The following is a 27642-nucleotide window of genomic DNA, read 5'->3' as shown; positions in this document are numbered from 1 at the left end:
CTGTGCAAAGGAGTCCAAGTATGCATAATTCCATTTTAATTCGCTCCCCAAAGATATCCTTCCACCAGCATAACTACATCATCCACATTGGGCTATACAGCAATATAGCTAATAGCGTGAGATAGTCATTAAGCAACAACACATAACTACATTAACATAATTTGCTCGTGTTAAACTGTCCTCCAAGCAAATCTCATTAAAGTACTGGAGGCGTACAGTTAAATTTCAGGTTTCCAGCAGCTACCAGAAGCTCTCGGTCAAGTCCCCAGGAAAGCAAGAGCTTTCCCAAGTTATACAACACTCAAAGGATGTCCACAGGCTTTTTTTAGAAAATAAAAAAAAATGGAAAAAGGATATTTCAAAATTAGATTCACATTCCCCTCTCTTATCGGAAAGCCTGGTAGTTCAAAGTTAAGGCACCCTGAATCCCTGGTTGTGTTTTCTACTCCAGAAATTGGGAACAAACTGCACCTGAAAATGACCTCCATGTGTACAGCCACGAGTGCAGAGACAAAAATCCTGGAGTTGCTCAGGGAGCTAGGGAGGCAGAGGCAAGAGTTTTGCAGAATATCCTCTCCCTCTTTACTTGCACTTCCTGAGAAAGTAATACAAACCACACACTCACATAATCACTGCAAATATTAAACATTTTTGCTTTCAACTCTGGCCAATACAAAAAAAATGTAAAGAGGCAGAAACCAGTCTGAGATTTAGATGAAAAATGGAAATTGGCAGGGTAGGGAACAGGAAAGATACATGAAGGAGAGGGTAGAAGGATTTGGAGTATCCACTACTTTCATTGTTACAGGATGTCACTTATCAAAGGACTGTTTTCTGTAACGCAGCGCTGTCAGGCAGCTGTCAGAGAGCCACAGGGAAAGCAATTATCGTGGGGTAAACCTCGCACCCCGAAGCTGGTGGCAAAACTTGTACCTCCTCCAGTGAGGGCAAGGTTTAGCAACAGAAATAAGCATATTGCCATAAATGATCCCAACGTGTGAAAACACCCCGCCAGGACCCAGACGTGTGCTGCTGTTACTGCAGATCACCACGCCTGCAGCAACAACTGAACTGCAAAAAGCGCCTGCCCGTAGCTAACGCTGGAATATTTCGTACTTGCCTCAGCGCAGCTGACTGCGAAGTAGTAAGCAGCAGTGAATTGAAGATCTGTAAGGGCTTCTAGATACTGGCCTGCCCTGCAAAATTTAAACTCCAATCTTATTTCAAAGCCATAAGGTTCTAATTCAGGAGTTTTACCTTCCTCCCCTGTGATGAAAGAGGTTACTTAGAAGTGCTTCACGTTTGAATATTTCCCATCCATAATGCTGTGTGATTTTATAAACGAGGAGGATATCCAGCACCACTCCAGAGAGAACGGGAGGCTAAAGCCAAACAACTGAGCTAGAAAAGCACCACGCCGCGGGTCTTTGCTCGGTCCTATCAACCACAGAGCAGTAGCCAACAACATCCCTGCAGGCTAATGCTGCTGGCAGGCAGAATCAGCGTGATTTGCCTCTACAGCACTTATAAAAATACCTTCGGTAACAGATGGATTTCACAATTCAAAAGACTTCAGAAAGACTCACGCCTCTAGCGCGCAGCAGGGACGTGAGGAATGTCAATGTGCACGGGCTGAGCCAGGACCAGCGCTGCCCCTCCGAAGTGCAGGAGGGTGTGCAGCAGCTCAGAAGGGAGTGAAATACTTATAGACAGAAGCCCACACCCCAAAACACAGAACTGTGGCTGATCACTGCTGGTTTTATCCTGTACTCTCAGAAGATGCTTGGCTCGGAGGCTGTCGCAGCAGTCAGAAGTGCCCACATCTGACAGGAGCACTGCTCGGCGGTGCTACCTGCTCACAGACCTCTTCTGCACAGCCTTCAGGTGATGATGTACTTGGAGCTTCTGCCTTTTACATAGGAAAATGTGGCATGGAAAAGGAGGTGGCAAGCATGACTAGCACCGACTGAGCAGCGAGTCTTCTGTTCTCCCATTTGAAGGCTGAAGAACTACCCACAAAAAAAAACTAAAAAGCAGCACATTTCAGGATCAAGTCTGTTTGCTTTAAAAAAATATTATGCAACATACTTCAAGAAGCTGAACAAAGAGGACAAAAAAAAAAAATCAATCTGAAGGAAAATTGTTGTTCCCTGCAGTAATCAATGCTTGCATTTTTCTGTGCTTCTACTCAAAGGTAAAATACACTTGCGGCTGGGAGCAATACCCTGCTCTCCCTGTTCAGGGCAATTCTGCTGAGTGTGAAACAGAGCACTGGTCTGGTACCAAATTGTAACTGAGCCAAAAGACAAGTTTTGATAACCACCAGGCTGATGTTGAGCTCCCCACCAAAATAAATAAATAAATAAATAAATAAAATCCAGAGCCCACATCTTGGTGTTCATGGCAGACATCCTTCCCTTCCCCCAAAACCATCACCCCCAACAAAAGAAACATTTAACCCCTCCTGAAGTTCTGTTTTTAACGTGAGTTACCTTACAGCCTCTGAAAAAGGAACTGGTTTGCAGCAGTTAGCCACTGGAACATTAAACCCCAGGACCAGCAATATTCCTAGTGCAAGGAGGAGGTAGCCAGGCCCAGTTATCTCTGGATCACAAAATGGTTGAAGCATGAAGGTGGCCAGCTGTGTTTGAGGTAGAGCAGTGGCTTTTTTTTTTTTTTTTTGACTGTGAACAGCCCTGACAAAAATGCATGCATCAAGTCACAACTGAGGTGTGTGTGTGTATATATCATCCATAAGCAAGTTAGCTGTACATACATTACAGATATGAAAATTGTGCTTAACTGATATAAACACATCTGTCAGTGGTTAACATGGCCACAAGAGCCAGGGCTAACACTGAAAAATCCACCCACTAGAAGGATAAGCAAAAAGATTAAAATCTTGACTCCCTACCACAATTACTGATCTGTGTTTCTAACAGCAGAAAAAGAAAGTTGACTCTTGTAGACAAAAAATTACCAGGAGACAAATATCAATTCTTAGTTATGATAACCATTTGCATAAAAAAGCAAGGCTGTCTCCCTGGCAGTGTAAGAAAGGAGGCATTATTATTCACAGCCAAAGCCTGGAAGTGGGGAGATTCACTTCAGTGAGTAATAGCAACTGCTTGGGATATGACAGATGGCACTCGTGACTGAGGTGGAAAGGCACTCGATGACTCCATGATGGAGATTGTACTTCTCAAATCTGTTCCATTTCTGAGTGCCTAAGTCAGTCACATGGTTCACAGATTCCCTTCCGAGGCTAGCCTAGTGAATGCTTTTTCAGAGAGGAAAAACCCTGTGTTATCTTCTCCACAGTCTGACAGGGGCCTGTGCAAGTCCCCACACTCATTCAAGGAGACAAATACTAAGGCAGAAATCCTAGGGGTCTCCCATTACTTCGTACAATCATAGTTTGTGTGTGTTTTTTAAAACCTGTACAGCAGCTCATAATCAAGTTAGCTCATCAGGGATCATTTTTATCATGCTTTTACTTTTCATCTGTCTCCTCCATCTTGAAAAGCCATATTAAAAGGTACCAAGTTAAATGCACAGCAATTAGATTTGAAGAGACAAACCAGAAGCCAAGCTTACAACCCCCAGACAAGAAGATTAAATCACCACCTTTATTAAAGGAGAGGGAGAAAAAGTCTTAAGAGTTTTAAGGAAATAAGATCAACACCAGAGGTGCCAGATGAATTTTAAAATAAAGTTGTAAGGAGTCACTTTTTCCTGCTGTTTTTGCTCCTGTGTTTACTTAAAAGGCATCCTGATGTAAAGGCACGCCTCCCACCCCATTCTGCAGTTGGTTCTCCTTATCCCTACTCAACTATATAGAAGTCACTACAAAATACAGAACACAGTTTATTTCAGCTTTATCAAATAGCAATTGTGCCACTTTTGCAAAATTACAACTTGATTTCTTTACCTAGCCTGCATGGAGGACATCAGGCTTGTTTGAACTGATTGCCCAAATTCCTTACAAGACCTGGCAGACATTTCAGAAGCATGGTATTTGAGCTTGAATTCAGCATTTCAGTCAAGTTAATATTTGGTAAATAGAGGTCTTTACTGTTTTTTAGGGCCCTCAGCACCAAGGTGCTGTAATCCTGCAGTTGAGCCTTTGTTTGTTACCCCAAGACAGGGCTATGCCACCATGGAGCCCAGGCTAAATGCAGGGCTATGACCTGACAATTTTGCACATCCAGTGCAAGTTTCCATCAGGGACAGAGCCTGTGCAGTCATTGGAATGAATTAAGTTTGCAGGCACAGAATATTCAATGTTTTAATCCTAAACTCAACAAAAACACAGCTAGAGCTGCACTCTCATGTGCAAAGCTACTGATTTCTAATAGGAGGTTAGAGCAACCCTACCCCACACAATTACATTTCTTCAGTCCTGCCTGTTGGATCAGTAATTGTTAGGAACATAACCTGCCAGTGATAAGTGACCACTCATGTCCTTGTGTTAGATGCTTTTATTTTGTGCTGTCAGTGTGAATTGAACACCAAGACTACCACCATTTGTGCAACAGCTTCCACAGAACAAAGCTCACAAATACATACCAACATACAGCAGAACAGATCACAACAGTACTCTTACACTTTCAAGAGACAGGAAGCCTACACAGAGTGAAATACAACTATTACAGATACATGATCACTGATTGCAAAGGTGAAATCTGAGAACACCAACTTGTTTCAAACAATTCTGTCCTGACAACTCTGCACCCAATTTTTAGCTGTGGTTGTAATGGCAGTCATGCTTGAACAAGAACTGTGTGTTTAAGTGTTCCAGTGTAATCCCTCAGAGGTACACAGTGCCGTTTTCCTTTAGTGACAGCTTGTTTTTATACATGTTTTGCGTGGTCAAATATATGCTTTGTGTTCCCCTACACTATGGTGTATGTATGCTCTTTTCCTATGCTTTCTTTTGTGAACTACCAAAACAGCATCCTGTCAAGCTTATCATTAGCATAAGCCTGGAAAGAAACATGAAACCTGAATGCAGTTTAAATCAATCAACCCAGCCTACTGAGACAGGATAACACTTATGAAACATATTAATATATAATTGACAAAAAAGAAACGAGAAACCAAGTGCAAGAAGTGAGCTTACACCTCCCAGATTTACATTCATTGAGGCACGTAGTGTGGTGCAGGGTTAGGTGAGGCAATATAGTTGACTTGGTGCAGTGGTCCGGAACTTACAGCATTGGGAATTCGTGGGGAATTTCCATACGGTGGATTTACTGGATGCCAGGAACTAAGGTAGTGATAGGCAGGTACTATAGAGATGCAAGAGTCATACCCTGCGAGAGATGGCTGGCCATAGGGATCTGACACCACGGGGTAGTATACTGTGCTGTGGGACGGGGGTGGAGGCTCTGTGTTTTGAAAGTTACCTAAAAAAAGAACAAAACACAATTGTCATATACTCTTAGTATATTTGTAACTTTATATATAGACTTTCATCACCACGAACATAGATTTTCCCTTCTGGCCACCAAAATAATGCTATTTAGTTGACAACAACTTTATACCCCTATATTTTACTCCCAATGGCAGGGTCAAAGTCACCTTAGGACCTAAGTTGGTGAGTTATCCTCAAGTTAGACTCATCACTAAAACCCATTAGAGAATTACTTAACAGCATTCTGCAGAAGTAGCAACTGTAAGAGAAACTTGAGTAAAGGGCTAATATGCTATTTGGCTATTTAATCCTTGCGATGATGCTGTTCTATGCAGGAGAACTACCCGAGCTGAACAGGCTGAAGCATTATCAGCACATTAAGCCTGTCTGCATCCAAGCAACAGATTTGTCACGATGCGCTCTTTCCAACGTTGACCATTTGCCACGTTCCACAGACTTTCACGAGCCAGGCATCTGACCTTCTTGACATCTTTTTCCTTATTTAATACAAACCTTTTATTTACTGCCAAGTCTATCTACCAGCTTCTCACAAAGCTGCTACAGGAAGCTAAGTTTTGCTGTAATTTTTCCACGCAGTAGTTGACACAGCTAGCAATGAGGCCTATTCAGAAGATAACAGCTCAGCTTGCAGAGCCTAAAACTAAGGGCTGCAATATCTTTTTAAAAAATACTTGTGAAAGTAGCAATGCTCGATGCTTGCCAAAACTTAATTGTCTCCTTTATTTTAAGAACAGGCATTGTTTTGATACCATGACTATTTGCTTATCAATGAGCAAAAGAAACGCCTTCAACGCAATTTCAGAGTAACTTCTTCCAAGTTAAAATTAGCATGCTGAATGCAAACCTAAAAAGGATTACTTTTCTTTTTTACAGCTTTAAAGTGCCTTTGGCACTGATGGCTACACCAGTAAGTCTAACATAACTTTAAGCAGTAACAAAGATGCAGAGGAACTTGTGGTAGCCCATTACAATGCTTACTTTACATCTTCTCAATCTCCCCCTTCCTATAATGGTGCAAGTAAGCAGCTGCACGCTGAAAATCATTCCCTTACTTTTCACAGTCTCTGGATGTGGTCTTATCCAGAAATACTAACCATTTGCAGGTGCTTCCAAGGGAACCTGATGGACTTCAGCTCGCCCAGCATCGGCATAGAGCTGAGGTACTGACTGATCTAGGACGTGAGCAGGCTCAGCATATGCTGGATAAGCTTCCACTGGTGACGCTGGTGGTACTGGCTGTACGTACACCATGGAATGCCAATAGCTCTGGTGGTAATACTTTTTTGGGAAAAAAAAGACAAAACAAAACAGAGTCATGCATATAACCACACTCCCCATCCTTCTTCCCAATCACTGCTAGTTTCAGATCTAAAAGGTAGGAAGAAGTGCATTTTTCTCTGCTGTCACTACGATAGTTACACACAAAGGAGGGAAAAAAAAGACAGGCTGCCAGGAGTGTTGCTGGAATAGCTGCAACTACCTCAGTTCTACACTGGGGTTGTAATTCTTAAGGAATGTTGAGTCTTTGCAATCAACTTTGTTATATTCAAGATATTTTCTCCCCTTACTTCTTTAGTTGGAAAAGCTGGTGTACTACTTTTACTTCCCAGAGTTCCAGCACTGACACTGCCCATGGCTGATGGTGCTGAGGCAATGGTTGTGGGCAGCTGCAGAGCAATGGTTCCCAAAACACAAGGTGTTCTGAACACAGCTGTGCATGTCCTAGAGGATTCAAAGCACACATCTCTAAATAGTCTTTGATCTCATCTAACCATTTTTTTTTTTTTTATTAAAAGAATAGCTCAGGTTCCTTTCCTTTATCTTAAAAGAGAGAATATTTATCTACCATCCTCCACAAAAATCCAAGTAAACAACTGGATGTACTAATGTGCTTTACAATTTGAGTTAGAGCTTTACTTCCTGAGCTACACTTTAATCTCCTCCAAGCAAGCCCATATGTATTAATAGCCAACTACACATTTAGCACACTTGGAAGTCTTAAATACATCAGTACATCTGTCAAGAAAAGCAGCAGTTTTTACAGGCAATTTACTGTACTCATTTTAAAAGCACTTACTTGCAGTCCCAGATTAAAATAATACTGCAAGACCTTTGTATCTGAAATTAAAGGACATGACATTGAAGAGCAAGTTAGTATAAACTGATGAGGAAAATAAGTTTACATATATTAGAACATTTAGAATCACTTAAATTATTAACTAACTACTTCAGCATTTTTTTCTTTAATGTTTTGAGGGTGATGAGTATGTCTTCAATATGAAGAGATGCAATAGTTATAATGACCCGTTAAGTTAACGTAGTGAGGTATTTGTACAATAGTTGTGCTTGACTGATGTCAAATCAAACTTCAACATTACAGAATCATTTAGGTTGGAAGAGACCTCCAGGACTACCTAGTCCAACCCATGACCTAACACTAGCAAGTCATTACATTGCTTTAAGTCTGGTCTTGATTACTCAAGTGATATTTGTCGGATCTGTTATAAATCTCAATTGTCTACGCACCCAACTAGGAACTTTAACAATTATGGCTTATTAAGGCCTGGTTTTCAGAGAAAAATACACTTCATCATCATCAAATAAGAATTTGATTATGAGGTCCTGAACTAAGGTATCTGCTAAGAGCACTGCCTCTTTTCCTCACTGTAAAAATAGGGAAGTGTCTGGAAGCAGAGACAAGGCAGGAGCCACCTCATATGCCAGTGGTCACTCACCCCTAATGTACACATACTGTACATACAGTCTGTACACACATTGTGAACACTTACATACTAGGCTGGCACATGAGACAAGGGCCCAACTCCATAGAGACCCCAGCTTCACACTGCTTCTGCCCAGAGATACGTCAATAGAGACAACATATACAGCAACCCCAAAACCTTCAGACCTAGGTTTTGAGGTCCCCCAAACAGTTATAATCATGTCAGAACACAGGGGGGGGAGATAAGGACTGTTCCTTCCTTCTCCTTCCTCACTAGGGTTAAAGGGAACCCAGTTCCTGCCTTCTTGCAGCTAGTCTTTTACTTCTGTCTTCCATGTACTGGATTATTTGACTCGGAGCAAACACGTGATACACTGAGGAGCAATCCCAGAAGCACAGAGGAAGTTTAAAACCACTTGCCAATCATAACAAGGTTCATGAAATCCAACTGCCCAAAACAGTGGAACTGTTTAAAGCCTCTTTAAGTTCAAGCATGTTTTAATGCTATGACAGTTCCAGAGAAGTGCATAAACTGATTTCTCAGACATACAACTGAGATTTGTTTTAAAGGCTCAAAAAGTTAAGTCACCTATTCCACAGCAACAGGTTTACATGGAAGTAAGAACAGACACATAATTTAGTACTCCTGGGACCTCAAAAAAAAAAAGTCAAAGCAGTAAAGGAGAGAAAACAACTGAACACGAGCAAATCACTAAGGACTTCAACTTGGGGAAGTATGGCAGCTCTGTGGGTGTTGCTGTCTTCTTACCACCTAACCACTCCTTCCTAGACCACGACCTTGGCTCCACAAAGCTTTCCTGTCCATCCAGCTGCTACACGTGCATCCTTTCACAGCCCTGCTGTTCTATAGTACTGTCAGTTTGCTGTAGACAGGAATAGCATCAGAAATGCAAACCCCAATCCTGAAACGAACAAGGATTTATTCCTCTGTTGCCAATTCTTAACTCTTTTACTGTTCAGCATATTTGATCAGGGCAACAATCCACTTCAACATAAAAAAGGAACTGTACGCACTTCCTAAGTTAGCTAATAGCTCTAAGCTTACTCCTGAAAACGCTGGTGCTTTGGTTGCGACATTGACCAGTTGAATACAGAAAATAACCCGAAGACTTACCTAAATGCCAACTTTTTAGTATCTAGCTGAAACCGCACCTATATTGGAAGGCTTTTTAAACCTAATTTTGTTCTTCAGTTATTTATGCAAATCAAGCGTAAGAACTGAGTGAAACATCTGCTTCATAGCAGCGATAACAGTACAAAGGAGGAGCCGGGAGACCGAAGTGAAACTGATACAGGAAATACTGATGTCTGTGGTATGCTAGAACAGAAGCCAGTACAGTAGGAGATCAATCTGTTTATATTCTTCTTTTAGATGCCTAGAAATCCAGTCACTCTTTAGTAAAAGAAAAAATGCCTTACTAAGCAACAGCTAAGCTAGAAGAAATTAACCACCCTGACATGAAAATATAAAAGCCACATTTACTACTGATAAAAGTCTCATAAGGCATCAAGACAAAGGTCACTGCAATGATGAGCGACTCTCGGATCAATCCTGAATGCCACTGCAGGAAAGGAACAGCCTCTGGAACACAGCACCAGCAAGCAGTCTATCAGCAGCTGCTCCAAATGGAAGGGAGGGGATGAGGCTAAGACACCTAAGGTCACTGTATTAATAAATGTTTCACAAGCCCTAAACTCTATCAAAAAGATAGAAGAGTCTCTAAGAATTGGAAAAAATCATAAGTACCAATTAATACTATAGCACATGGTATATCTTACTCTCCAGTCCAGGACTTCAGTCTGTTAACAAATGAGGCTCCCAAACTATGCCAGGCCAAATACCACTCATTCAGGTAGCTTTTTTTTTTTTTAAAAAAAAAAAAAGGAAACTGCACAGAACTCTATGTCAAGTATATCCAAATACCCTACCACACACTACTCCAAAGCTTCTGTGTAGTGACACTGATGATAGTCTCAATGTAGACAGCAATAATACAAGGAATTACACGTACCATGTGTCATTAACTACCAAATTTAAACTTCTAAAAAAAAATTTGGAGTTTTATCTCCAAAAGGACATGGCCAGTACTACAAGGAGTGACTCACTTGAAGAGCTGAGGGCAGGTCCTGAAGAGCTTATTAATCCACATCCACTCCAGATTTTTTCAGTACACTTAACACCCAATTCTCCTGAGTGCTGAAAGCCTCAGTTAAGGGCATTTCATGAAAGCTGAAGATGATTAACTCTGACAGGTACTTAGAATCATCTGCAGTGATACTACTGCAGTAGGAAAGTAGGAAGTAGAATATTCAAGATCAAAACCAGGAATCAAGAGCACCTACAAAAGAGTAAAGATATTGCTAATGTGTTTGGCACTACCTATTAGAGCAGCAGACCTTTGAGGAGCCATGCCATGATGTTTTTGCATCCTGCTTTTTTTTCTCCAGATCAACTTCTGGCAAAAAAAAATAAATAAATCTCAAAATTCAAAGCAACTTTGGGCCAGAATGCTGTGAAATCTACCAGATGCAGCTACCTGAACTGTAGATATCAATAGCAGCTCTTATTACCTGAAATAGGCCCTCTAGGATTAGTACTTTGATGCAAGCTTCACTCAGGGACAATGAAGCTACTTTAGATGGAAGTATGCTGAATCAAGCATGAAAACAATCTGCATTACTGAAGTACTTTATGCTACATCTTTAAATAAGATAAGAGATTTTGGAATAAAAGTCACAAGCTTTACATTCTAATGCACTAGAACTCAGCGCTACCATACATCTGAAATATGGTCACAGTTACAAGGTTGTGGCATGTTTTTTCCCACCCTCCTCCCCACCCCCCGAGCGGCTGTCAGAAGAAATTGAAGTTATATACTTAGAGTAAAAGCATACCAATCCAAACAATGCAAAAAAAAAAAAAGGCTGGATTTTACACACCCTACATTTATGCAGCCAGTTTTTATTCACTCATCCCTGAATGAAAGGCTACTCTCCACACCAGCAGAGAAAATTCTTGAGTCAGGAGCTTCAGCAAAAGGTAAGGCTTTGATAAAAGTCATATTTGTTCTATCCATAGGTGGCTATCAAGCAAGCCAACCACCACGCACTGACTGTCAACATATTCACTCCATGAAGCGGGGAGAATACCTGAAGAGCAGGTGTATTTCAGCCAGCAGGCAGAGATGAACCCACTGCAAGAACAAATGTACATGTATAAGCAGACATCCAGTTCTGCCTACTGCTCTCCATTCAAGCTACAGCTTACCTCTAGCTTGGCCTCGCTACTCCCAAAACCAACCTCCCCCAAGCTGTCTGCCAGAGAAGGCAGCAACACCTGAAACTGTGTACTTGATGCAGTGTCCATAAAGGTAGCCAGAAGTAAACACCAACACCTACCCAGAGCATTTGCACTACACATTAGGACAAGACAAATGCTGCTACTGGGACAAGCAGGCTGAGTAACTGCTTTTACAACCTTTTTAAGTCTCTAATCCTCAGAGTAAGTTGAGCCACTGGCAATGCATAGAGAAGACAGGATTTCCTACAGCTGCACAAGTTACACATAGACGAGCTATCCTTCAGTGAAGACAGACTGTATCACAACAGTTTTATCTTCCTTTTGAGAAGTGAGCCTCTATCACATCACTGCACACTAGGCAGGAACACTTTGAGGCCCAAGAGGAAAGCAAGATACACAGCAGAGTAATAAGCAGGACTGTTAATCCTGTAGCTGAGAGGTACTTAGCTCATGGTAAGGACAGCAAACAGCTTGATCTTTGGCTTACTTAACAAATCTCTGCAAGTTACAGACCCTATTTGCATCTCAAGAGTCAAAAACATTATAGAACAAGGGGATATATTAATGACCCCAAAATCAAGTATGTATATGCCTGTTGCACTGTTAGCCAAGCCTTGCAGCTTTGCACTGCTTACAGGTATTCTTAAATTAGACCAAGTTGATTAAAGTCTACCACTTCAGAAGTGAAGCCCAAGCTCAGCTGACAAGGCTGAAAGCCAATTTCAAGCTGCTATGCTAGTAGTTACTGTACTGGTCTTCCCATGCTTGGTGCTTGTCAGACAAATCTACCTTAAAAGATGCTGTTGTAACTGATGACAGTACACAGGAAGTCTGTGCACTCAATGAACAGAAACCTGCACACTCTGTCATCTATTTCTGATACTACAGAATGGCATCTCAAAGCCATACAGGACAGCAGCCCAATATCCACTGAACTGTGTAACACCAGAACTTTATAAGCACATAACTGGTTTTAAAAAAATACCAGAAAAATGATTATTCAACCCAGAGGTGGTAGGATACAGATACAAGCACACTCTCCACTGATACTTGTTTCTTTAGGATGCTGTCTAAAGCTGCAGTAAATCACATGTTCGAGTCTGATATGAACTTGTTATTCAGAACTATGAATTTTTACTGTAAGCATCCAAACCATTGCAGCTCAAATGGAGTAAGTAGTAAAGAGCCACTTCTTCCCACTAAAGGTATTCTGTTAAGTTTCCAAGGAGAAGACAAGTCAGAACTGTGTAAGTAGTAAAATCACAAAATACCTTCATTACCTCGAGGCAGATCATTGCCACTGGGATCACAAGAGTAAGGTGGAGGAACGGCACCAGCTTCTCCCACCTCACTGACTGGAGGAAGAGGAGCTGAGTAAATTGGGAATGGCACTGATGAAACAGCTACTATTAGAAGAAAACAAAATCCAAGTCAAAACCAAAATCCAAGTCAAATTTACAATACCATCTTCCTCGACAGAGAAAGATGTGAAGTTACACAATTAGTTGTACACCTCCTATCATCTCAGTACCCATAAATAAGCTTTAATGTCAAGTTCTCTTTAGTAATCACTTCTCCCCCCACATCAAAAGTCCAGAATTTTTAAAACCAGATGGGAAGGTTCCAATTCCACCTCTTAATTGTGTATCTACTTATGCACTTCATATTCCAGTTAAGAACAAATGCCTCTTTCAGTCAATTGTTCATACTAGAGGGTAGGTCAGGCTTTCCTTATATAATTGTCTGTCCTAGAACAATAGGGAAAAGACTACTCACTTCAGTCAAAGAACTGTGATGATAAACCCCCACAAAAAAAGCGGGAAAGCTCAAAGCATACCAGGCAAAAGTTTTTGGACAAATTTATCTTGAACACATATTAGGGGGGCCCACATTTGTGGAACAGCAGCTTCTTTTTAATTGCATCACCAATTAACTTACAGAGAACAGTGCTGACCGATCTCTCAAGTAGAGTACAAAATAACCCAAACAAGTAAAAAGAAACAGATAAAGAGGACAGAATTCAGAATTAAGGAGAACTGAATGACAATGGGGTTTTACAGGGATTTGTTTGATTTTTTTGATGCTAAATGAAGAGATGAGTTACAGAAAACATGGAGAAATACTCTTTGTAAGGAGAGAAAGCCATTTGCTTAAGGCAGACATTTCACAAGAACAAAGGAAAGACAATTCCAGGTGGTTAGCGTGTGGCAAGTCACAAATTTGATCTTGCCATAGAAGTAGCAAGTAGCAATGGATAGGAGCTAATTACGACCACAGAAATGAATTTGATTCACTTTTGCAGCCCTTGAGCTGTCACAGCCAGCAGCTCTTCTGGAAGAGGTAGTAAAACCTGGGACTTACACCACTCTCAAGACAAAGAAAACTAACTGTAAAAACACAGGAAGGAATCAGCCATGAACTCCTGTCTTTTAGAAAAGAACCTGCTAGTAAAACACTTTGCATTAATGGCTAAAGGCAGGCAGGGTGGGGGGAACAACTCCAAAGCAGAGACTTCCAATTCCCATGCAAATTCAGCAGCAACTATTCCCTTCAAAGCATGGGAATGTGAAAGTCAGCAGTGGAGTTACAACTACTGATAAGTCATTTAAGTCAAAGCAAGTGGTAGTTTAAAAGCCCTTCAACATCTGTTTTGGATATGTAGAACAAGGAAAAAATGGGAAGTAGGAATGCAACTGAAAGGTTAGACATCCAAGTTCACAGCCTTAGCATGCACACTACCTGGTGTCCCTACTGAAGGGGGAGGCACTAGGACTGGCTGAACACCTGTTTGTGGGGGAACAGTTGTTGTGATGCTGGCTTGAGTGGAAGCAGCAGAATTTGAGGAGAATACTGTAGCTGGAGCAACATTAACACCCGTGGAGTTTGAGATTACTGCAGAGTTTACCATCACCTGCAAAAGAATCAGCGTTCATTACACTACCTCTATAGCTGGCTTGGACAAGAGCTACAGAAATATCACAGGTTAAAAAGTCACACTTTACAACTAGAACTTCCGAAGTGCACTTCTGTGAAGGCAAATAGTTATCCAAGTCCTCTAAAACTTGGCTTGAAAAACATTGACCTAAAAATACTCATTTAGATTGCAGACACCTGCAAATGCATCTTTCCACCCTTCCATTATGTGCTATAGGGGATTATATTATTTGCAACAAGACTAGGAGGGGAAGAACAACCCCCCTCCCCCCACAGTGGCTATGCACAGTGTGCATCTCTCCACAGGGCTGCCACAACAGAGCACTAGATACTACCTTCTGGGGATAGCTGTAGGAAGCCACTCCATCTTGAGATGACACAGAGACCGTCCCTTCTTCCTGAAGGGGTTCCAAAGCAGAGCATGGTCCATTTAAAAGGCATAGAATGGTAAGCTACACACACCAGAACTCTAAAAATTTTCTAATCATGAACTACACACAAACACTAAAGTTCTTTCATAACCCATGTAAAACAAATTTTATTCTGATGTGCACAGGTCTTTCACACCACTGCAGGCCAACAGGTAACTTGAGAAAGGAAGAGAGCTAGCCCCTGACTAATTTCAGATAAAAAAAAATTAAAAAGTCAATTCTATCAAAGGTGAGATCTCTCCATTTACATATCAGAGGGATAAAGCTAACTGGTATAGAATTTGAAGGGTAGCATGATGAAAGTAAATGTTACCTGGAGCATAAAGGGGAAAAAAGTAAAAAGCCCTCAAATTTTGCTTTGCAGAAGGAGAAGGTGGAAAGCCTTAATGTATCCAGCACAATTCAGATGTGCTGGCAGACTCTGATAAAATACTCACCAGTGTGGGGGGAAATAAGTGATCTACCTTTTCTTCCCCCCCAAAAAAAAACACCAAAAAAAAAAAAAAAAACCTCTGACCTCCTATGTTAAGCTTTCTTCCAAAGACAGTTTCCATGAAGAACACTACACGCTTCAAGGATTCCCAGTCTGGGCAGGCAGTGACTAAACCTTACCAAGTTTGCTGTAGGCTCTGCTGAACTAAATACTGCTGCAGTTCCACAATCTGGATCTGGAATGCACAGGCATGATTAACTGAAGCTATAACATTAGATCTCATTGTTCAGGAATTTCTAAAGAGGTTGTAATGTGTGTGTTACAGTCACCAAATATCATATCAGTTAGAGACTGAAGTTTTACTTACCTGTAGGTGCATAGAGAAAGTCTTCATGAAATTTCCCTAGAAGGAACAGAAACCTTTGATTTAGGAAAAAAAAATGCTCAAAGAGTTACCAACATTTTACTGCAGTGCATTTGTCAGCTGAGCTGCTTTCATTATCACCTTGTTTTCTGCAGACACCACTCCCTCCCTCATTTTGTTATCAAGTTTTGCTATTTCCAAACACTATGCAGCAGTTTGGCTTGCTACAGACATATCCCATCAAAAGATGGATGTATCATAAGGTTGATGTCCTAGCAAGCTTGAATGAAACAGCAACACATTTTTATCAGACAATGAATAAAGAGTCATGCGTGCATGTTCAAAGCTCATAATTAACAGATCTTTAGGAGACCTAAGGAACCCTGTCTAATCAAAAGCACACCACAGATCATCTGAACCAGTCTTTTTCCTCTTCCCAACAATTCTTTAAGAACTCACCATTTTCACATGTTTCTTCTACATCTTCCTCGGACGAATTCAGGGTTTGCTTGCTGACTGGAACAGAGTTTGGGCCTCTCCTTGCTACCCAAAACCCTGCAGGACTGTGGACAATGGGAGTAGGGCTACCCTGGCTCTAAAAAGAGAAGTCAGAAGTGTGCATTTACAAATAGTTTAAGCCTTTCCATGTTCTATACACACCCACAAAAAAACCTGCAGAAACAGGTTGGCAGACCAAAGTTTACTACAATCACAGCTTACTAGAATTACAGTCCCTGTGTACCCTGCATGTAGCAAAACAGTTGTGTGACACTTCTTTCCTTCACTTTTTGTTCTGCCAGCATACTTTGGGTAATTTATCTTTGAAGACCTACAGCTGTCCTATACAATATATTCAAGTTGCTTTCATCTAGAGTTTAGCCGGCTTTGCATCAGGTTCAAACAACAATGAGAAGTAGGGAGCAGACACCAGCCAGCAACCAGGACCCCCAACCTCCAGCACATACTCCTGCATTCCTCACCCTAGGCATTCCTACCAACTAATCAGCTCGGATACCGCACAGCTGGAAGTTGCCCCATGGTCTCTACACTAGAGAGACTGATGCACACATGCCTGACTTCCAGGCAGCAGTGCCTATCAGGTTTCGCAGAAGACTCTTGTAAAGCTTTACATGCCACTTGTTTTTTCATGGAAGTCAGTCCTTAGCTGGACATGTTAAATCTAGAGTTCTCTGAAGCAGGAACACAGGATTAGGAGAAGCATGAGTAAAAGGAGGTGATTCACTCTTTTGTGATGGCTAAGGTGACACTCAAAACTCTCCTCAGAAGACATGACGACTCTGAGATCAACAGAGTGCCCAGAGAGCCTTGCAAGATCTCCAAAGGTGAAGTACAGGTGGTAAGTCAGAAGGTTCTCCCACCAGGCCTCTAGCACGATGGCCAAGTCCAAGTTTTCTGCAAGATGCATTTTTCCCCAGGACATATTAAATTCCTTTGGTAAAGGAGACAAGGAAAAGACAGAGAAAAGGCTTTGGCATTGATAGTAACAGAGTGGCTGAACAAACATGAGAAGTATTCACTTGCTGCTGCAAGTACACAGTTTAGCAATAGGGAGGAAAAGCAAGCTAGTAAACTATATTGATTTCAGGGGCTGGGGGCCGGAGAAGAATTATTGCAAGATAATCTGTCCTAACTCCTTGACAGACTTGAAGGAAAATAAATCAGAGTAAAGATCACAGATCTTGTAAAGGCAGGTGAATAAAAAAAGGCTGCTGAAACAATTGTGAGTGAGTTCTCCTTCATTTCATTAAAATGAAAAAAAAGACTTGAAATTTGTGAGGGTCACTGTTTCAACATAAAATTTCAAGCTTGTTTTTAGAAGAATTGTCTTCCTGTTCAGATAGCTAAAATAAACTCATTTTTGTAGTGCACCCAGTTTTGTACTAAGCTTAGATTGCATAGCTAAAAATCAGAATAAAAAATTGATTGTTAAAAGTTCAAGACTGTATTGTGCTACTTTTATCTACAGCCTAATAACATAATAACAAGTATTGATTTAAAGGAAGCTAAATTTATGGAAATAGAGAAATCCAAAAAGTTTCACTAACAACGTTAGCCCAAAACATCACAACTGTAAGTTCATAGGACCAATCCATGCCATCACTACACAGTTTTTGAATCTAGTTACACAAATCCTAAATTATGGTGTGGCAAACTGAAGCACTTACTCTCCCACACTATTTACAACTAGACAGACATCCAGAGTAGGAAGGCATTTTTTCCCTAAACCTTGTTTTCAAACTGCAGTAGAGGGAAGAAATATGACCCTACCTTTATCAAAGCGTGCTAGAAGAGAAAACACTGCTGGGGGAAGAAGGGGTATAAGTGAAAAAGAAGGGGAAAGGCCAGAAAAAAAATAATGTTTTAAGCAGGTTTTTACAGGATCTAGATCCATTTCAGCCTTCCCTACCCCAAATGTGTTTACTGCTAATTATTTTTCCTGGAATAAGCTTTAAGTAAATAAATGCTGTGAAATTAGGTGAAGAAATACTGTGCATTTGTTCGGCCTTTTTTTTGCTTTGAGCTTTAACATATACATTGTTCATAACTTACTGGTAAGGCAGGAAAAGCACTTTCATCCCCTTCTTCAATTTCATAGAAAGTTATTGTTTCTTCTGATCCTTGAGGCTCCTCTCCATTCTCCGATACAAATCCGTACTGACATTCTTTATTCACACACTGCATCTGACGGCGGCTACGGCTGTATGAACTTTAAAAGTGAAAAAGGTGGTTAAGAATCACCACTACTGGAGCTTCACCTTGGTTTCACTGCTCAATTTTAACTCTTTTTGGAAAGGCACAGTAATCCCAGTGTTCACCATTGTGCCATTAACAACCAACTCAGCCCTCCACAGCCCTCTCCCAGCAACCTCCCCAACTCTTGTAGACCAATTTTTTGTAAAGAGGTTGATATTCACTTACCGTGACCTGCAGGAGAAATTGTCATAGCTCTGATAGCATCTCTTTCCTGGACTGGGGTAGAATGCTATTTGAGGGCCAACCATGTTGTGCCTGTTTATAAATCGGGCAGATCCCCTAAGTTTAAAGGGTAAAAGGTGCAATTACCAGGAAGTGCCTCTCAGATGGAACTCATTTGTAGTTTTATCTATGAAATAGCACAAGCTCTCTCCTAACTAATCCACAGCAAGAACAAACAGAACAAGTGGTGACCTCAGACAGGTTTCCAATGCCTCATACCTTGGCATCCCAAATCCACGGTTATGTCTCTGAGGAGAATTCTGAGGATGACAGAGGTCATAAGGTGCCAAGTTCCCACCACCCTGCGAGCAGTGAACTGGAGAAGAGCGCCCTGAAGGAACACCATGCTGTAGCCGGGGTGGAAGAATGGGCTGACCCCTGCTATAAGCCACAGTCATAAAGACTTCCTTTCCACGAACTTTCTTAAGCAATCTCTTCCGTGTTTTCATATCCATTTCTGCAGTTTCAGTTGAGGACAGAAGAGACAGGTTTACATCTTAAACAAGGCATGCTTCCTGGTTCATAGACCTCTACACGTGGTTCTCAAATGCCAGATTTTTTTTCTTGGCAATTTTGAGCAATATTAATCCCATTGTGTACTTTCAATGGACTTGCTATTTTACAAAGTAAAAATTTATCTTTCTGTATGATGGATCACTTCACACAAAACCCCTGTTACAACTAGATCTTATACCACAGGCTCAGTTAAGTCACTTTCTCAATATTCAGAAACTGCTACTACTAAAATTGGTCAATCCCCACCCTACCTCTTTCTAAAGAGGAAGAATGCCCATGGAGAACTTATACAAACCTATTCCTGAGAAGTATCCACCTATTTTCTGGTAGCTTCCTCCCTTTCGGCCAGGAACCACATTCCAAGCAAGGACAGGTGCCACTTGTGTCACTGGCTTTAAGTTTGCCAAGGGAACAGTATGCCTGCATGAGAAGCATTCACATTAGCAGTACTGCAAGGATAAAAAAAAGTTCAGGGAGCTTGCCAGAATAATAAAAGTTTTGTTCTCCAGAACAAAGCATGAATTACTGCTACTTGTGTATTTTGCATATCAAAAACTGTAAGCTAAAATTCAATCTCAATGCTTAATTCGCAGGTCAACTCTTTCCACCCTACATTTGTATACCTTCAGAGGTACACCTGAAAGCATCTGACAAGACAGAATTTCTGCAATATGTAGATAAGCAAAATCGTAGATCTGGAGGAGGGTGAATGCTTTGAATAACAAGGTGGAGAAACTGATGGGACTCATTAGAAGTGCCAATTGCTTTTGCAGGTACAACATAAAAACTCTAGAAAAACTGGAAACAGAAGGTAATTTGCTACCCATGAGTTACACCAGACCTGTAAAGATCACTTTCACATTCTAGAGAAGAGCAAGACTTCACAAAAAGCATCACAGAAACAATTCTGGCCATTAAAAACACAAAAAAGGTTCCCTACAACATTCCAGTTGAAAAGTCATCACCAACAAGGGAGTAAATCTCCCTGTTAGCCACACTTGGTATTTAAAGGCCTCATTTCTCCTTTCTTCTTGATGTATCTTAACAACCCTATTTTAAGCATCTGTGAACCCACATTCAACTAAAAAGAGTTCAAAGGAAGTTGTCACCATATTGCTTACTTTTCTGCCAGCTCCTCAATGAACACAGTCACCGTGTTGCCATCCTGCCCAACTTCCTGGATATGAGCATTGTAATACTTACCTGCAGGCTCCAGACGCACCTGGAGAGACAACAAGGGAAGCTTGAAAAAAGGCTAGAGAGCATCAAGGTGCTAAATACTGTCTACAAACCACTAACAGCAAAGGCTGCTCCTAGCTGATAGTACATGGAGAGCAGTGTACTAACTGAAGGGATGAAGGAAGGAGAAGAAACAGTCCTGCAAGTAACTTTTAAACTCTCATGATTCTTGTAAGTCAGATTTTGAGTTAAGATTTCTGCCTTCTAACTTGTTACACACTGTGCCAAGCAGGTAAGCAACACAGAAGACGTGTATAAAAACTTGGGTAGACCAGAAAATAAAATGCTCTAGTCAGCTAGAAGCAAGTCACTGAATGAGTCATCAGCATATTTTTCTTTAAATAATGCTCTGAGGTAAGCCTTCACTACATACAACATGGAAACAAAGAAAGTTAGCCTTGCTTTCAGCATCTCCTGGCTGCTCTTTGCTTTCTCTCCCCTCTCATGTACAGGAAAAAGTAACTTAAAATCTGTTATGTTACTCTTGAGAGATGGAAGACCAGCCAGACTTGCTGGTGACCCCCAGTGAAAAAAATCTAGACAACTACCTCAGATGTACCCCCTCTACATTTTGAGCTCTCAGTCTGGAACACCTAGACTCAAAGAAAATTATATCACTGTTTCGCAGCATGTTTCCAAGTAGTTTTTCTTTCATACCTTATGTCTAAATGAAGATTTTAGGCAGAAATGTAATTAAAAAGGAAGTCAGATTAATAGCTGCAAGGAAGAGAATGAGAAAAGCCTTGGAAAATTCTATGAAGCAATTTCATAGCTTAACATACTCCACTTGAAGCAGTTTTAATGATTTATCATAACTGAATCTCCTTTGAGTACTAACCTGACACTTGTCTCCTAAATAGTACTGTCTCCCAGCAAACACCATGTAGTCAGTTTTTTGAAGCTCTAAAAATAAATGAATAAATAAATAAAAAGGAAAAAGCCTATAAAACACTGTTCTTTCTTCATGTATCCTGTAAGTACTTCACAAAGGCACCCAACTACTAGATATAGGCCAATTGAGTTAATACTTCCTATGCATATCTAAACATTCCCTCCCCTTAGTAACACTAAAGTAACCGTAGATATTCTGAGACCACAACCTGGATAAGTCCCAGGAAATTAATAATATCCAGCTGATGCACAACTGGCACTACTTCAATACTACAACGTCCTTTGTGATGGTACTGAGTTAATCCTGCATTTAATACCAATCCTAGTATCAAGAATACTGGACTTATCTTGCTGGAGTACTGGTGACACTTGTCATAAATGAGGTATTATTAACACTCCTGAAGTCTCCCTTGCTACTAGATTTCAATAGGTTTTTCTACATTCCTTGCTCAGATTCTCCACACCTCAGTATTCACCATACATAGTTACTATACTATGTTCCAGTAATTTTAATGACCCTCATTATTGCTTATGCAATTGTAAGATGCTGGAGGTCTTCCACATGCAAAGCACTTCAGGTCAGACATCCATCAAACATGACTTCAAAACTTATCTTTCTTGACAACTTCTTTATGTATCAGCCACAGTGTATTGCCAAAAAGCAGCAACCTACATGTATCCCAAAGCCACAAAGACAATGAAGTCTCTCCTGGATGCTCAAGCCCAGGAAAACTGGGAAGCAAAAAAAAAACAACAAAAAGCCACTAATCTCATTTAACATATCTCACTACTAAATTTGAGACTTTTGTGACTACAGAACTCTGAAACCAGAATAGAGCTTAAAAAAAACATAAGTCCTCACATACACACTGCTTAAAAACAACGACCATCCAAACTGAAATTTGGATGACTCCCAAGATAACAGTGATAATACAGAGTTGGTCCATATTCTGCTCAGTCCCTTTATTTCCTATTTTATAGCTAGTAGGTATCACGTAAGTATCACATCTTTTTTTTTTTTTTTTTAGCAACTTTACACAGTGTCAGAAGCAGTGTATTCAATGGTTCAAAGTGAAGCCTGGTGAGAAGATGCACTACCTAGATATATCTACTGATTTAACCAGTGCCCTGCCTATTTCATCTATGCTGAAACAGGTGGCATACATTTCAGATCCATCAATTTAAACACTGATTCTATTACAGAAAACTTTTTTTGTTTGTTTTAGAGGTACCTTTTCTGCTATCCAGCCAAACATCAAACTCCACATTTCGATAGATCTCAGGGTCCAGCGCCTTTAGCACTTTATAGGGGAAAGGCATCTTTGAGGAATTTTCTGGAGGCTAGAAAGAGTCAAAATGGACAAGCATTAACAAACACATTTAAAGCACTCAGCATAGTCTCTGTCCTACAAGCATCAGTGGACCATTTTAAGATATATATGTTTTTCCCACATTTTTCACATCTACTGTATTTGCCTTGAGCATAACACCCAAGAATATCAAACATTTAAGCATTAGAGATTGTTACTCTTGAGCCTAGTTTCAACCTCTTTGTAGTTTGTCTGCTCAATGTTTGAATTAAACATTCAGCATGCTCTTCACTCAAAAAGAAGAGAAGGAAATTAGGTAGACATCATGGCTAGAAATCACAGCTTCCAAGCTGGTGGGAATTTCACTTGTTATATCTGAAACCAGGTCTCTGGAGAGTTCTTAAAGCCTGTTCCAGGAAAAACTATTTATACTGTATTCACAATGAAAGTGAAATGATTTAAACCACTTCTGGGACAAGTAAACAGCAGACCATGAAATGCCTGCTAAGCTCCATCTTGGGGGGGGGGGGGGGGGGGGGGGGGGGAGGAAGAAGATCAGCTGAAATAGTACAAGAGAATCTCAGGAAGGTGTAAAGCCAGTTTAAGAAAAAAAAAAATCAATGGCAAAAGCAAAAGATGAATGGAAGGAAGAAAAAACATTTTCCAAAGTCACCTTTTAAAAGTAGAACTTAGGGTTTACCCCTAACAAAGGAGTAACATCCTACAACAAAAGCAGGAAATAAAACATTTCCCCTTTCCCCTCCCCCCAGAGAATTCTTCCCTAATTGCCAAACCTTTGATTCTTCAGTGCCTTGTCTGAACTTATCTTCCACTGGATTGTCAGCATCGTTGCCTTCCCAGTTGTCACCTCTAAGCAATTTAAAATAAAATTACAAAAGATGAAATGCATAATTTCTAACAAGGATTAACTAACTAACTGTTCACACAACCCGAAAAAAGCACCATGGTGCCATCAAGTGGTAGATTTTGCCCAAAACAAAGGCTTCAGTGGAGTACAGGAACAAGACTTTTCCTAGTTTCAAGAACATGACCTTCACCTGTTCAACACCTACCCGCTAAAAGTGGCTACTGCTTGAATTTTCAAAGGGTTGAAGATGATCCCACTGAATGCAATTGAATTCTTGCTCTGTTGAGTATCACAACACCCTGTTGCATATACTATAAAACCAATGCCATCAGCAAGCATTCACTAACGGTAACAGCCACCCTTCAGGACCTTCTGGTGACTTGATCAACAAAGGATGCCAGGGTTTCAGTAGGTATACCATTTCCCTCAACCCAGTCATCCAATCGACCGGAATAATGTCACCATTTGATTGTTTACACAGGGATATAATTCCATCTAAAAAAGGGAAAAAAACAGTTTGCTCTCTCAGTACTATTTTTTAAGCCCTTATAGCTCTGTAGAGGCAATAGTATAAGTTTCTCACCGAGAGTACTCTGATGATATACAGAACTACTTTATTTACAAATAAGCTTTCGTTTTAGAGTCACATGCAACTGTAACATTGCTAGCAGCAAGTGATATTCAATTTCAGGACACTTTCAAGCCCTAAGGAAAGCATACTGTTTTTTCTTCCACAATACACCTCAGCTTTCTGTTGGCATGAGATAGGAAAAAAACTTGAGTACCCCCGCACATTCGAAGAAACTTGGGGAAGTCAGACTTAACCCACTGCTATTTGCAGTTTTTGCACATTTCCCTTTCACCATATTCCCTCCCCAAATACTACCTCTTTTCTGATGGATTTCTGGGTACTTTTTCATGAAGACAATCAAAGTTTACATCCTCGCTTCCTACAGAGCCACTGTTTCTGTTCTTCTTGGATCCACTCCGAAACATCTCAATTGCAGACCTTAATTCTTCCTCATCCATGGCAAACACATCTTTGTACAGAATCTCATATAATACAGCTGGATAAATCAACACAAAGCTCAAAAATAAAGATAACACCAAAAGCACAACAGCTGCAGCGTTCAATGTAAGCACATCCTCAGATATCATCTATTGTTAACAAGGCACTACTTAAATTAAACTCAATTAAGGAGATCATAAAATAATTCAAGTGGGAAGAGACCTCTGGAGGTCATTTGGTCCCATATTCCACTTAACAGATAGTATACATTAAAGGAGCTTCCCCATCTCTCTCCTCCCCACCCCTGGAAACCAGAATAAACACTGCCTATAAACATATGAAAATAATTCTTTCATAAGGAGAAAAAAAATAAAAAAAATCAAGTTTACCCTGGCAAATAGCAGCATTTGCCTGGAATTGTTTTGTATACACAGAGTCATAATGGCCATTGCCGGAACAGCACAGTAGTATCTGGGAAAATAATTTTAAAAATTCTTTAAGAACAGAGTGACATAAAGCCTAACTATCTATTTGATATTCTAGCTCGAGAGCATTATTCTTTAATTCTAAAGGCAACACAAACCCACCAAGAAAACTATAAGTATTCTAAACAGAAAAATGGAAGAACTGCAGGTTTGCTTAAAACTGAAGCCTACACAAAGTCAGTATATAAATTCATCTGTTATACAAACAAAATCCATTGCTTTGTTTATCATGTTGAATTAAACATGAAACAGAGTTGGTTTCAGAGTTGAGCTCAAAACAGTCAATTGCTCAAGAGGTAGTATTACCATTTAAACTTCCCATAAATTAAATAACCATGTAGAACTACCATTAAATTTGTATTAAAATACAAGCCATTAAATGCAGAATCCCTGAAGTACAGTGACCAAGGATCAAAGGCACACTTCCATACCTGAGGGACTAGAAGAACATCTACTACTCCAGCCCCCAGTAAAGCTTTGATCCTGTTAAGCACTATTATGCTGCCTTTTCAAATAGGCACATGCTTTCCACAACAGATGTGTTGATGCACACAGTAGATGTACACCACCAAACCTTATCTCAAGGTGTGACTATAGCCACCTGTAACAGGCAGAAGCCCTCAGGCAGCTGTCAGCACAGGGCCAGCAAGGGTGCCTCCCAGTGACCCATTTAGAAAACACTGCTTGATTTTTAAAGTTAATGAATTTTGAATTTAGATTAAGCTATGTTGGAAACTACAAGGAAAAAAGTCTCCCTCCCCAGAATAATTGAGTAGATAAGCTGTTCCATTAGCTCCCATTCACAATGGGCTCCATTTGAACATCAGAAAAATTGAACAATTTGTCAGATTAATCTATTTCTGTTAACATTCCCTGTTGACAAAGAAAAACTGTACACTTCAGCTTCCAGAAAAAAGGCAGTGTGGTAACACAGCGAGGAGAACACTTTATCCTCGCCAGTACGCTAAATCTTGTTCTGCTCTTCAGCAACTCAATCCAGGTATCTCATTCTACCAAGTCACATCAGTCTGATTTCCACTGGGAAGTGTTCTTACTCCGCAAAATTTGAGAAACATGAAAGAATATTCTGGAAGTCAGCTCTTCCATTCCAAATTAAATTCATTTCCAACAATAAGCTGGAATAATAAAAAAGATTGGCAAAGGAACAGCACACAACCCATCGCCGGTAGCAAACCTACTGTAATTTGATTAAGTCATGTAAATGTCTTGGAGACTGTACTGTCTCCAGGAGCTGAAGTCAGCTCTGTGGGCTTGTTCTGGTATGCCAGAACTCTTGGCTGGAGTTAGAGCACAATTCCAGTGACAAACTTTCACAACTACATGGGTCTGGAGGTATCTGGGAATCAGGGGTAGGAGTAGGAAATTGCCTCACTTCTCCTCACCTTGTCTTCAAAGCCATTGTCTGTAGCATAAGTGGGTGGCTTTCCAGGGTACCGGTACAGAATAAAGTCTCGACTGGGTAAGCAGAGGAAAAAGAAGACTTGAAAGAGCACACTTTTAGAACCTTGTTATGAAAAACGCTGAAGGGAGCTGTCTGGAGAATCCACTGTAGGTTTACAGAGGAAAAACTCAAGCAGAAAACTTTCCCTGATAAATTAATGCCATCATAAAGCAATAGCTTGGGGGGAGTAAGACTCATCTTGAGGAAAAGCATCTAGGAAAGGCAGTTACCTCTGATCACTGATTAAGACACGTGTCATATTTGGTCAAGTACTTATGCCAGTGGCAGGGTGCTTGGCCATCAAGACAATTCAGTCCAGGTGATTCAGTCACACTTCAGCATTACAGGCTCAGTATAGGAAACTTAATGCTTGCAAAAGTTCTCTTTGCTCTTTTAGTACTGGAACAGAACCAGTTTGTAAAGCGGTTCTTTTTAATCAGCAGATACTTGTTCAGTACTTGCTCCTCATTACCAGAGCCTTCAAGAACACCTACTTGAGTTTTAAGAAGCTACCACAGTGTTTCCATCACACACAGCTCCTACTTCTTTCATATGCTCTCCATTCTTCAGCCACTAGAAGGAAACACTTGACTAAGTTTAATATTAGTGAAAAGAAATCAAATAAACATCCCTGGAAACTGACCTGCCTCTTAATCCATACTATTAACACACTAATTGTGATGGCACCCATTTACACATTAGTTTAAGTAACTTCAGTAGGATAGCATTCTTACCACATTTCACAAAATGGGTTTCAGCAACAAATATATAAAAGGTTCTGGAGAAGTAGGCCAGAACACAAAAACTTTTAAGACTGAAACAAAATGAAACCTAAGAAAAAGACACTTACTTGTAGATCACTGATAAAGCACTTATTTCCAGCTGGCCAGCACTTTCCTACGCAAAATTAGGAAGTTACATGAGGGGTAGCAGGGACATTTTCAACACTAGGAACTCTATACTAGCCCTCCATAGTATTATAACAAACTGACAACTAACAGACAATGACATTATTGAGAGTAGAGACAAGGATCTGGGGGGGGGGGGGGGGGGGAAGATATCTGCAATAGAATATGGCCACGATAACCAAGCTGACAGCTAAAGATGGAACTAGCTCTGCCAGGTGCTCAAGGACATCACTTGATTGTTTTTATTTATTTTTCAATAACCATTGTTTCAGAGCCTGCTGCAATTCGCCACATCTACTAGTTAAAAAGTCTAG

General features: G+C 40.5%; 1 protein-coding gene across 1 annotated transcript in view; it reads right to left on the bottom strand.

The window, feature by feature from the left end:
• Nucleotides 1-4466: 4466 nt before the first annotated feature.
• Nucleotides 4467-27642, bottom strand: part of ALG13 (ALG13 UDP-N-acetylglucosaminyltransferase subunit) — a 31421-nt gene continuing 8245 nt past the window's right edge. The window contains exons 9-29 of the mRNA XM_068696925.1: nucleotides 27271-27317; nucleotides 26362-26434; nucleotides 24863-24944; nucleotides 24351-24531; nucleotides 23391-23466; nucleotides 22519-22627; nucleotides 21234-21298; nucleotides 20278-20378; nucleotides 19452-19576; nucleotides 18860-19097; nucleotides 18584-18697; nucleotides 18215-18371; nucleotides 16103-16238; nucleotides 15647-15682; nucleotides 15459-15514; nucleotides 14751-14813; nucleotides 14221-14392; nucleotides 12762-12887; nucleotides 7515-7555; nucleotides 6532-6715; nucleotides 4467-5408 (exon numbers count right to left, since the gene is read on the bottom strand). Of these exons, the coding sequence (XP_068553026.1) occupies nucleotides 5140-5408; nucleotides 6532-6715; nucleotides 7515-7555; nucleotides 12762-12887; nucleotides 14221-14392; nucleotides 14751-14813; nucleotides 15459-15514; nucleotides 15647-15682; nucleotides 16103-16238; nucleotides 18215-18371; nucleotides 18584-18697; nucleotides 18860-19097; nucleotides 19452-19576; nucleotides 20278-20378; nucleotides 21234-21298; nucleotides 22519-22627; nucleotides 23391-23466; nucleotides 24351-24531; nucleotides 24863-24944; nucleotides 26362-26434; nucleotides 27271-27317 (2451 nt within the window). The 3' untranslated portion in view covers nucleotides 4467-5139. The remainder of the gene's footprint in view (nucleotides 5409-6531; nucleotides 6716-7514; nucleotides 7556-12761; nucleotides 12888-14220; nucleotides 14393-14750; nucleotides 14814-15458; nucleotides 15515-15646; nucleotides 15683-16102; nucleotides 16239-18214; nucleotides 18372-18583; nucleotides 18698-18859; nucleotides 19098-19451; nucleotides 19577-20277; nucleotides 20379-21233; nucleotides 21299-22518; nucleotides 22628-23390; nucleotides 23467-24350; nucleotides 24532-24862; nucleotides 24945-26361; nucleotides 26435-27270; nucleotides 27318-27642) is intronic.

This window comes from Anas acuta, chromosome 13, assembly GCF_963932015.1.
Source record: "Anas acuta chromosome 13, bAnaAcu1.1, whole genome shotgun sequence".
In the NCBI taxonomy this organism is placed as follows: Eukaryota; Metazoa; Chordata; class Aves; order Anseriformes; family Anatidae; genus Anas; species Anas acuta.
The sequence above is the reverse complement of the archived record's forward strand: the minus strand, read 5'-3'. Positions and strand labels throughout refer to the sequence as shown.